Consider the following 12,195-nt stretch of genomic DNA (forward strand, 5'->3'; position numbering starts at 1 on the left):
ACCTCACATGTGCAAAATTGTAGAGTTCCAAAAATATGCTCACATTCCCTCAAAATAACAGGCCTTAGAGGTTCAAACTGGTTTCCTTGAGACTTGAAGAAAGACAAAGATTGTTTGTTTGATGTAGGCAGATGGCACACAGACGCAAAGAAGAACCAAACTGAGAAATGAGGAACATGTACTGCAGGCATGAGTTAATGTTTCTGAACAAGGAACAAAATACTGGCAGCAAGTTGTGTGAGGATTTTTGGCTTCAAGCTGGTAAGGTCCCTAAGCCACTGCGTAGAGCTGGTGGGTTGAAGCGGCTGTGGAAAATAATGGCAAAACAGGTCTTTCAGACCTTGCTGGATTGTTGAGCCTCTTAAGATGGACACTTACCCATATGTTGGTTAGAAGGGAAGTAAAGCAACAGTCTGGCTCCATCAGTGCCCAGAGGAGCCTAGCTTTAGTGGTGGGTGCTTGGATGTTAATATGTTCTTGTTAACAAGTTATTACTTGACGAATTACTCTGAATACTTCAAAGCAGTTCTCTTAGTGAATCATACTACTTGCAGCTGAACCAAGAATTCAGTTATTATGTAGTACTTCCTGTTTGTCAAGTGTGCATTTTAACTGATGATATCTAGTCTTACGTTCTAAACTAACATCTCAAATCTCTCTAACCACAGATTTAGCAGTAGCGATAAAGAATTTGCAAAGTGTGACACATGCATTTCTTGCTAAGGCTGTATTCATTTTACATCTTAACTTTAATTTCAAGCATCCTCCCCCATGTAATAAGAACTTTAATCAGCTTCCAACATTGAAGGCTCATTCTCCAAGCATTGAAGTTGGTGTCTTATTCTACAGCTATCATATTTAAGGCCCCAGCTCACAGCCTTCAGATTTCTTCACAAAGTGCATCCTGATCTGAGTATATTTTGAGTATATTCCTACTTCACAAGTTTGTTGTGTTTGGGGAGTGGAGGGGACCTGGAACTTCAGAAGCTTATAAAGAACCAAATATAATAACAAATAACAATACCAGGATGAGCTGCTTCTAGCCTGAGGGGAACTGTGAAGTTATTACTTTATTAACTTTTGCTTTATTGTCCCCTTAAAAGGGCTGCATTTATTTAATGTTGAGTAAACCAGAAATTTCCCAAACTGTCCCCTGTTGAAGTGATGTGTATGTGCATGTTTTCCAAAGATCTTGAGTCAGTGGCAGCTTGTGACCAACCTCTGTGCAGAAACCTATTTTCTTTTTTTCTTTTTTGCTTGGTGTTAGCCTCTTTTCTGAGGCTAATGTAAATCTGTAATGGAAGTATTTTCTAAAGCCTGAATTGTTTGAAATGGTGTAAGCAGTAGATGATTCCTGCTGACGTTTCCCCTCTGGCTTTTATATTAGACACCCCAGATGAAATCTTGGGTCACCAATAGATTCTGTTAAGGTTAATTGTTTTATTTCTTATTTCAGTCTGGGTTTGCTAGGAGCTTGGAGGGTCTAAAGCCACATCATAGGAGTGTTTTGCAGAGGGAGGGAGTGGTTTTGGTTTTTTTAATTCTTTTTTTTTTTTTTTTTTTAGTGTACAATTGTATATTTGAATTAATTAACATAAGTTTTCAACTTGATAAGCTGTCATGATAGTGGTTTGAGGCAATGGAGAGCCAAACCAGAAGAACAAGCTTGCTGCATCCCACTTGGGAGAAACTGTAGGTCTGGTCGCTTCTTGTTGGTACTGCGCACAAATTCTGTACTGAGGTTTTGTGTGTGTGACTATACAGAGAGAAATGCAATGGCTCAACCATATCCTGTGCCCTCTGCTCACCAAAATTAGGGGAAAACCTTAGCTGATAATGAATGATACCTTTTTTTTTCCTCCTTTTTGGTTTTAAAAACTTTAAAATCAGAGTAGTCTTATCCATATAAAGTTGCTCCAAAACACAAGATAACTTTTTGAACTGATGCATATTTTGCTTTTGTGGAATGGGGAGGAAAGTTATTCAGGGCTAAAATATTGCCGCTTTTCAAACTTTACGTTTTACAATTATAATTCTGACATCGGTGTAACATTTCTGAGGGTCTGTGTATTTCTACATCCTCTGCTGCCTTCCGTTCGGAACTGAGAACTTTATATTTTGTATGTTAGCCAGGAAAAGGTTTGTACTGCAAATTTTAAAGACATCAGAAAACTACAAAAAGTGACTGAGTGCTAGGAAGGAACTCTACTCTTATTTGGTAAAGTTACAGTATTAATTAATAGGATTAAAAAATCTGAATGGTCTTTTAAAAATTCAGAATCCAGTAACAGAATTCAGTTACTCCAGCTGAAGTCTAGAAAATCTTAAACATGGGTCAACTCCACTACTTGGAATATGAGCAGAAGGTCAAGTCATTAATTTGTAAATGCTTGTTAATAATTTTTACAACCTCACACATAATTCAGATGCTTTAGAGCTGATTAAGATAGCGATAAAAGGGTTGGAAAAAATCCCATCATCTTTCAATTGCTGGCAACTTATAATTCAACCACGGTACAAAAGCTGTAAATATAATTGCAAGAACTTAACAGTTTGCACCTGCAAAACTTTTGCTGTTATGTAGTTCAGCAAAAGGCACTTGCCTGGAATAGGTATTTTCTGATGGCTGGCTGCTTTGGAAGATGGTGTGGTGTGGAGAGAGTTAAGGTGTGGTGGAGGAAACACGTGTTGCTGCAGGAGCAGTAAGAAGGCTCTGTGGCAGAGCTTGTGGTAGTAGTGGGAGGCTTGGAGAGAGGGTTGGAGAGCAGCTCTACTCATCCCACCTGGCTAGGGTTTGGTCTGCAGTCAGCAACATGAGAAATCAGATAGACCTGCTGGCCACTGTCACGGTTTTGGGAGTCCTGGAGCAAGGTAAATGTCCTTTATATAACGCTTAATTAGTATTAAGCTAATTATACTGAACTTTGTGGGACTCGGTTCCTCTGTTTTGCTTGGAGTCTTGGTGGAATGAAAGTTGCTGTTTTCCAACATGGTAAAATTATGTTTGGCTGTTTACAGTGGAAGTGTCATGCCTGAGGAGGTTCATTATTTAATAGGGACTAAAATGATTCGCAAACCTCAAAGCCAGCATCCTAGAAGGAAATGAAATTTAAGTTTTACTTTGAAACTTAATTTTAACAATCAGATGTCTTTAAAACATTTTCTGTGCTTGCATTTTTGCAGGTAATTTCTAACTTAGAGTGGCTGGAGGTAACCAAAATAAAGGCAGGTTAACAAATATGCTGATGAAGAGGTCAGTCTACAAACACATATTGTATGTATATGGAAAAGAGTATCATGTACGCATGTATTTCTTCTCTGTGACCGGTATCGTTATGTGTTCAATTCATCTAGCTTAGCTGCACGGAGCAGGTGACAAGATGAGTTGACAGCACGCAGTAATTCGGAAACTAATGCAAACCCTTCTGGTCAGAAATAGAAGCAGACATCTGCAAAGAAACTCAGCGACTTCTTGTAATTTAAATAGATGCATTTGGTTTAGACCATTTAGAAAGAAGCGGTAGTGTTGCCAAGCTCTACCTCTTGTGTTTAATTGTGAGTCCTTTGGGCAAAGGCATCTCCCCCTTGGGCTTCAGGAGGGTCACAGAAGGGGATGTTCCCCCCCCCTCCTGGGGTAGGGACAGAGCCCCCCATTTTATGAAAATCTTCACATTTCTATGAGGGAAGGTTTGGGGGGGGGGTATTACTGAATTAATTCACTATAAAGCTACCATATCTCTTTTCTTACAAATGAATGTGAATCTCTGAGCAGCCTGATGTATTTTTAGCCATCAGATGATAAATCTCTTAATGAAAGCATTATTTAAAACACAAATACTTTACTTGAAGAATACAGTTAAAGATTTCTGAGTTATCAGTAATTTCCCTCAAACCATTTACAGACAAGTGTCAGCAACTACAAATGGAAGGTACTTTAGTCTTAGGAATTTATTTGTTATTAAACTAAGTGGGGATGGAGGGAGCGTTTAGTGTGCAAAGAGAAGACATGAAAACTTGAAATTGAGTTACGGAAACGTTGCTAAGCCCTTTCCATTGGGAAACCCTCAGTAGCCAATCCCTAGATGGCAGTTTTGTCACATATATGTGTTTTATGAGAACTTGAAGTATTTTTTAAAGGTTGCATTATGCTATGCAAACAGTACGTAGGTGTGAAGCCAGCAGATAAATAGCAAGCACTGGCACCCTCCTATCTATGTTAGATCGGACAAAGTAGCCTTGTTTTGTGGTCTCTGCTTGGGAAGCCAAGGAACAATTGCAAAATACTACAGGTTTCCATTCTCTCCAGTAGTAAGAAATATGTGCGCTAATGTCACCTTGATTCAGAGCTGTGCAGTAGCTTTTTTTGCACCTTTTGAAAGGACATTCTGTGTGTGAATTACAGATCTGAAATTCATTCTGAGAAGGCAGAGCACTGAAACAGGGATGTGCGCCATACCTGCAAATACTCTTCTGTTACATCCTGATGTAGGGAACATAATTTAACAGCTGAGCTTAGTACGGTGGTGGTTGATTTTTGCTTTCTTCTTAAGTTTTCTGGAAGCCCACAGTTTCTGCATTCTTTCAAGTAACTTTTCCCTTCTTAATTTAGTTATGCTCAGTTTAGCAAAGCTCTGAGCTTAGTGCTCTGTAGATGCGTGCCACTGCCCTGTGTTGAACGTCATACCCAAGAGCAGAACAATGCTACTACAGTTTTGTTGTGTCCCCATGGCCCCCCTCTTTTTTTTTATGGCTTCAAAGAAAGTAAAGCTTATGCAGTGTCACTGTCAGTCCCCAGAGAGCTTGTTTGCCAGGTTCCCTCAAATGTGGCAGGTATCAGCTATGATATGCTTGACAAGTTTGTGGACATAATCAAATAGGGAATGAAGGTCTGGCTGATCGTTCCACTGAGGAGCAAAGTGCAAGGAGAGCTCAGCCCTTGTGAGCTGTGTGGGAATCCACACAGGCTTTTAACCTCGAGACATGAATCACAAGAAACTAGTTTGAAGGTTCTGCAGAGTAGATTGAACTCTTTTCCCTAAAAGTCCCTGCTGAGAAGGTTTGTACAATGTAGTGTTTTTTCAACACTCATTCTGAGAAGTGCTTCTGGAGGGCGATTCTGCATCCTTAATGCTTCACCCATACGCCAGGTTTGGCAGACAGCTAGCCATCCTCCAAAAGGCTTTCGCTTCTCTTGGCTGGTTGTTTTATGTATTACTCATCCCTAAGCGTAAGGGGTCTGTTGCAGGACTTGTCTGAATATTTACCCCTGTACACAAGCAAGATGTTAAACACAGAGTTGGAGAGGTTGGGTCTGAAATTATTCTTAGGGTGCTCATGGGCCACAAGAGCACAGCGTTAGGAAGGGTGCAGATGGCGTGAAACAGGATGAAGACTTTTGCCCAGCACGGTCAGGCTTATGCCACAAGCTGGAGCTGTGCACGATGCAGTAACTTTAGCTCAGTCCATTTCTTGAGAGGTGGCTGGAATGAGACCCTGCGAGCATTAAATAGTTGCGTAGGGGAGAGGGGCTTATCTGATGTGAAGAGGAGGTAACAGGATGGGTCACAGCTTCATCATCTTTTTCCCAGAGCTCTGCCAGCCGCTGCTGAATCGCCCGCTGTGCGTTGCTGCAGACCTAAGCTGTCTGGTTTTGCAGAGAGGGTGCTGTGTCACATCGTGCTGGATCTCGGGGGCAGGACGATCTTCACCCTCAACCATAACCAACGTGCTACAAACAGATTGGGGCCGGGAGGGGTTGGGGAAGCACACTTGTTCCTCCCCACGCTTCTCTCCCGGCACCTCTTATTTAGGCCTGGTTCACTGCACACACTGTGGAAGACACTAGAATATGAGAATGTTTTCTTAAATGAATGTCTGTTTATTTAAATGAATTATATGTTGTGTAATACACAGGTCACAGCATGAGATTATTTACATTTCTAATTCGCTTTTCTCTTACATATGTTCTCATGCTTTTCTGCAGGCGCGCATAGATCTGTCTTGTCTTTAATCTTGCAACATCTGTCCCTACTTTCCTTTCTCTCTCCTGCTGTTCTGCTTTTATCTCTTGTTAGAATAAGACAGTCTGCAAGGCAGTCCTTGCAGCCTGGCTCCTTGTCTCTCTGTTCAGTGCTCTGGAAATGTTGCTACGTTAGGACCTTGCTAATCCAAGTGACTTGCTTAGCAGCATGCTGCCACAGCCACCAAAGTAATTGGTTTTTATAATTTAGTTTTCTCGTATATGAAAATTCTCATTTTCAATAAAAGCAGCAATGTAGTAGTGCACCTAAGTATAAACACTTCAAACATCAGCAATCACTCGTGGGAGTAAGAGCTTTTGCCAAATAATGAAACAGTCCAAATCTTCATGTTAACAAGTTTTCATCATTTTGAAGTGACTTTCCATGTCCCTTACAAATGTAGAAAGGAGCGATGTAGCAGACACCGAGTTAGTACCTTGGCCCAAACTTGGCTGGTAGCAGCCATTGGCAGCACGTCTCTGCTCCTTGAACTGCTCGAGCCTTGGGGCTACCCTGCAGGAATTAAGTGGAAGAAATAATCGCCCCCTTCCCCATTTCCTTCTATTGCCATGATTACGAGCATCTCTAATGGACTTAATGACATCCCAGTGCTTCACAGTTTGGATGCTGCTCTGTGACATGGGGCCATCCTTGTACAAAAGCTTTGTGCCCGCTAGGTGTAGCGGAAGGTGTTACACATCAGACTGGCAGAGGGTGTATTAATACTCTCAACACAGAGCGCAAGATGAAAAAAGAATAATAATTCCGTGATTAGGTGTGGACTCGGTAAGGTTTTAGTGTGTGTTGCTGGCCTTCCTGCAGGACCAGGCTGCGTTTGATCTGCTGGGGGTCTGCTGCTGCGCGCTGGGCGTGAGACTATGCAAAGCGCCAGCCAGCACATCGGCTCTGCGGCAGAGGCACTCTGCCAGGATAACCAAATCTGAATTTAAAGTACGAGTGTGGAATAAATGGCACATTCATTCCAGGTCGTGTGTGACAGCCCTGGACTATGAACTGAGACAGTATCAGCTCTTTTCCTCTAACCACTTGCTTGATTCCAAACTAGATAAGGCTTGGCTACATCAAACACTGCTGGACTGTTACTATTCCTGTGTTGTTCTTTTTTTAGCCTATTTTGTGCTGCAGGTGATATATGCCCGGCGAAAGTACAAGATCTCCCCTCCCATGACAACCGGTCACCCTGAATTTGAGCGGATCTTCAGAGCTCAGTAAGATTTTGACTTCTTTTGTGGCGACTCCATCTAGATATGACTTGAGTCAACTGTCACTACCAGCGAAGACTGAAGTCACCCTCAAGTCACCTTTTTGCTTATTGCTACAGATACTAGATTTTTTTATTTTTTTTTTTTTTTTTTAATGCTTTGTGCGCAGAAGTTTGAGTTTTGATTTGGAGCACTTTGCTCTGGCTGGAGTGTTTCTGTCCATCCATGATAATCCTCCTGGCATTGTGAGAGGCAGCCAAATTACGAATTAGTGGCTATATGGAAGAGGTGCTGAGCATTATTGTGTTATAATCATTAAGTTTAATATTAATGTTGGCTCCAAATTGTGAGAGTAGCTGAAGCTATATTAATAACCTAATATTTGCTTGTAAGTTTTTGCTGTTGAACAAAGGGCCTTGCTGGCAGAACCAGCTACAAGGACGTTTTAATTTTTTTCCTTTTTTTAAGCCATTGTACTGTGAAAGTCAGCACTCGCGGGCCCATGCCGAGGGCTGTTTCTTTTTGCTCTGTTCCTATGGAGAGAGCAATTCTGGAGCTAAACTGGAAATGTTCTCAGATCCCTTCGGCTTCCAGCAAGCACCAGATTCCATCTTTCATCTCAGTCGTTCTGTTTCCTAAGTGATTGAAAGGAATTGGCCGGAGCTGGTTTGAAGGGTAGCTCAAGCACGGCACTAGATCCTGAACAAAGCAGCTACGTTTCCTTGCCAGCGTACGGGAAACGTTTGTGGAGTGACAAAAACACCCGCTTTGGTCCTTTTGCGATGCAGTGAAAGGCCAGCCTGCATGGAAGGCATCGGCCTTTGCTAGCTGGGTAGCTGCTGCTGTGGCTTTTAATTAAATACCGGGCTGTGTGTTAACCGAGTTGTGCTGTGGGCTGCGGCGTGCCGGGAAGCCCTCCGCTATATTCCGCGGAGAAGGCGACCTCAGCGAACTCAGGTTTGAGATGGTATTTCTTCCTTGTGGTTTTTTTTTTTCCTGTCCTTTATTCTTTTCCCTGTGGGAAAGGATACAAATGGATAATTTGTTTTGATATATTAAAAAACAAAAAAGAGGGGAAAAAAGGTACTGCTTTATTACTCACTCGTGGAAATCTGGCAGCCTCCCCTCGCTAAGGCTCAAACTGCATTTACAGCGTAAGGTTCTTCAGAGTTTTTCCAGCTCCTAATCTGGCTCCATTCCTCAAGGCTTGGCAAATTTTTGGCCAAATGTAAGATTAAATTGCCTGGGGAATGGTAAAATGTAGGAGAAATCAAGAAACAAAACCATTGTCTGTAATAGCACAGCTCCCGTCCTTTCTTGCAGAAAATCTGTATTTTTGTCACTGAAAGAGAAAGGAAGGAAGAAAACCTGGCTGCAGATCTGATCGCCTTCTGCTCGATTTGATCTGGGAGAAGGCTCGCTCTTGGAGCATGACTTGTGTGACACCCAAATCTGGGCTGTGCTCACCCAAGGGGAGGAGAAAGCTCTTTAAATAATGATAGGGAAGGAACCTCTACCTGTGCAGCTTTTAAGCTGTACTAGATGCCTGTGAAGGTGCTGTGCGTGGGGCTGAGATGGAGCCTGCTGAGGGTTCAGCAAAGACAAATCTCCATCTCGGCCACGGCTTGTCATTGCAGGGTTCACGTGAATGCGGGTGAGGTGAACGCGGTGCATTGTTTGGGTGCTTTTCTTCTCTAAAATACAGATATTGGGTGTCCTTGGTCGCAGAAAAGGCCCTTTGTCCACAGGACAGCAATGCCTCTTATCAGCCCTTTCAGTTTGCTCCGACGTGCGTTTCCAGCTCACTTCTCTGGCCTCGGTTAACCGGTCTCTGACGTACGAGGATGCAGTTTTAACTCTCGTCTCTGGTTCTCACCAGGGTGAATTGCTCAGAGTACTTCCCGATCTTCATCTCGCTCCTCTGGGTTGCTGGAATCTTCTTCCATCAAGGTAAGCAGAATGGGGGGGAACCCCAACCCAAACCACATGCACAGACCAAAAAAAACAACCCCAATTTAAATCCCATGGCGACTCAGGCACCTCCTCTCTGTACCTGTAAGGCTGTTACTTGGGGAAAGCGAAGTTCCCCTTGGGGCAGCCCTTGGTCTCTCTGGCCGAACTCCAAACTCCTCTCCTGCCCAGAGGAGGTTTGGTGGCGTTGGCAGCCCTCGCTCCGTCGCTGGAGCCCGGCTGTCCCCCCCGGGCTGCTTCTCTTATCTAAGGATAAGGTCAGAGCTGCAACACGATACCCAAATCCCTACGGCAGAAGGAGAAACCGTAACCCAAACAATTAGTCATCCGCCGTCCGTCCCGTACCAAGCAGGTTTAGGGGATTTGGCTGCCGCCGTGGGGAAGATGCGAGGAAGGACCACGGAAGGGAGCGTTGCAAACCCAAGTCCCAGGGCAACTTTGCGGGGCAGAAAAGTTCATCCCTCACAAAAAAGAGAAGGAGGAAAACCCATTTAAGCTCCCACAGTGTTTTAAAGCAGAGTCCTGCTGCGTTTGGTTCTTGTGGCCCTGCCCCATCTGCAGGGGGAAGCCAGGGACATGGGTGACCGCGCTGGGCTGCAGCGTCCCAGGACCCCCGGCCCCGTCAGGACTCGGCTCCTCTCTCCCCCGCAGGTGCGGCTGCTGCGTGTGGGCTGCTCTACCTCTACACCCGCTTCAAGTACTTCCAGGGATACACCGTGGCTGCGCAGGGACGGTTAGTACTTGGCCGGGGGGGTTTTGGGTACCCCAAACCAGTCCAGGGAGGCTGGGGGCAGGATGCGGTCCCTGGGGTAGGTTTCCTTCCCACGGGTGGAACTGAAGGCAGATTTGCATCACCTCCTTCTCCTCCCACGTCCTCGTGGCCATGCCACCTCTTCCCTGGCTCCGTCTCGAAGGAGGGGGGACACACACCGAGCCCCTGCCCGCGCGCTTTGTGCCCCGGGTCGGCTGGTGGTGTCTGATGGCGTTTTCTCCCCATGCAGGTTGGGGCCGCTGTACGCCAGCACCTGGCTACTCTGGGCGCTGCTGGGGCTAGCGGTGGCCGGGCTCCTGGCCCATTTCTTGCTGTCCCCCTCCTCTGCATGGATGGCAGCGCTGGCGCGGCCCCTCCAGCTGCTCGGCGCCTGGTGAGAGGGGCCACGGCTCTCCCAAAACCCACCGTTGGCTCTCGGCAGAGGGGAAGGAGTCGCGCGGCGCGGTCAGAGACTGAGTATCTCTCCCCAGCTCTGTGCTTACCTTTGAAGCAAGGTGGATGCTGGCACTCCTCTTCAGAGATAATTTTCCTTCTAGGAAGCAAACACTGCTCAGCCTCTGCCCCTGCTGATGGGCTTCACTGCCAGGCTTTGTAGCACTCCCTGCTCTAAAACCTCTAATGCCTTTGGCTTTGCTTCACAGAGCATGGATTGACCCAAACGCTGTCATCACTCCTCCTTACTGCTGTAATGATATATGTTGAAGGATCACAACATGATATGCAAAAAATAAATTCCTTTTCTCAGTAGAAATCACCTGCGATTGTCAAAGGTGCTTGGCGACTGGGTGTGAGACATCTGAGGTTTAGGGGATTGGGTTGCATGGGAAAAGCTGCTGTGATCAGAACTGACTTGAAAGAGTGGGTAAACTTGTCTAAAACTGTATCCAGATTTGGGGAAAAAACGCTTGATTCTAGTCCAAATGCTAATGGCTGTGTTTGGCATTGACTTGAATGACCTTGACTCAGCACTGACTTTGCTTATCACTGACCCACCAGTAGGACTTTGCCCTCTCTCTGAATTTCAACCTCCACTGCAGACTTGGGGTTTGCAGGTAACTAAAGCAGGCAGCTCCTTGCTAAGCCATGCATGAGTATAAAGAAAAGCAATGTATTTTGTAAGAAAGACAACTGTTCCACGATTGCACCCTCAGGCGTATGGGTGCCCAAGCACCTTCCTTGCTCCCTGCCAAGGAAAGACGGGACCAACATTTCTTTTTTTAATAACTGGTGCAGGTTCCTGTGGCGCTGGGGCAAAAAATAACCAGTCTCCCACTGGGCTGCTCTAAGTGCTTTCCCCAGCATGAGCAACGCTTCGGGAGTATCTGGTATTGGTGAGCACTGATGAATAACTCCATTTTGGGTGTAGGGGCTACAGCTGGTGCCCGGCCCCCAGGGATGCCCACCCGTCCTGGGGAGGGGAACAGGGGTAGAGCCAGAGCAAGTGCCTCCCTGCTGTAGTGACTCTCACTGCCACACCAAAGTTTTAAATTTAGCTTTTATTACAGTGCACATTATTTTATATATTTATATAGAGAGATGTACTTGAAAAATCAAATGTATCCAATAATAAAAAATACAGCACATTAAAGTAGTATAATGCATTCCAGTGTATAGCTGAAGAGACATTGGGATTTACACTAATCCCTACTATTTTTGAACTGGGCTACTTCTGCTTTTTTTTCTCCCAAAAAATTCACACCAATCAATAACTGAAATAGTTATTTAAAAAGATGGTTTCTGCACTCAATCTCAAGGCATGAAGACACTGGAGACTTCACTGTGAGTTAAGGGGCTGTGTTCAATGCTGGCAGGCACAGTGTGGCGTATTTTGTTTTTTTTTTTTGTTTGTTTTCCCTGCCATAGTCATAGCTCCAACCCCTTTGGATTCGTTCCTCCTCTGCTGAAGGAGGGTCAGTCTTCACCCTCGCTTAATCCTCAGCTGTGGCCAGGACTGTTGCCTGGGCGAAGGCAAGGCAGACCTCGGTCCCTGGCCGTCTCCATCCCGGCGTGCCCACGGGGTCAGCCGGCAGGACTCAACGTGACTGAGCCCCCGCTCTGTCCCCAAATACAACCAGAGATTGCCCTGTGCTGGGCTGAAGGTGCTTTTCGTCCCCACGCTCGCTATAGCTCATCCTGACCCCAAACCGTCCCCTGTGTCAGCGTGGCCTGAGCGGCACGCGCGGCAGCCTGCGCCCACGGGGGACCGAGG

General features: G+C 45.3%; 1 protein-coding gene across 1 annotated transcript; it reads left to right on the forward strand.

Moving 5' to 3' along the window:
* Positions 1-2,813: 2,813 nt before the first annotated feature.
* On the forward strand, positions 2,814-10,363 carry LTC4S (leukotriene C4 synthase). The gene is made up of 5 exons (XM_010578914.1): positions 2,814-2,871; positions 7,150-7,249; positions 9,123-9,193; positions 9,866-9,947; positions 10,216-10,363. The coding sequence occupies exons 1-5, from the start codon at positions 2,814-2,816 to the stop codon at positions 10,361-10,363; spliced, it is 459 nt and encodes a 152-aa protein (XP_010577216.1).
* The last annotated feature ends 1,832 nt before the right edge of the window (positions 10,364-12,195 follow it).

This window comes from Haliaeetus leucocephalus, unplaced genomic scaffold (genome assembly GCF_000737465.1).
Source record: "Haliaeetus leucocephalus isolate CR32 unplaced genomic scaffold, Haliaeetus_leucocephalus-4.0 Scaffold656, whole genome shotgun sequence".
Lineage (NCBI taxonomy): Eukaryota > Metazoa > Chordata > Aves > Accipitriformes > Accipitridae > Haliaeetus > Haliaeetus leucocephalus.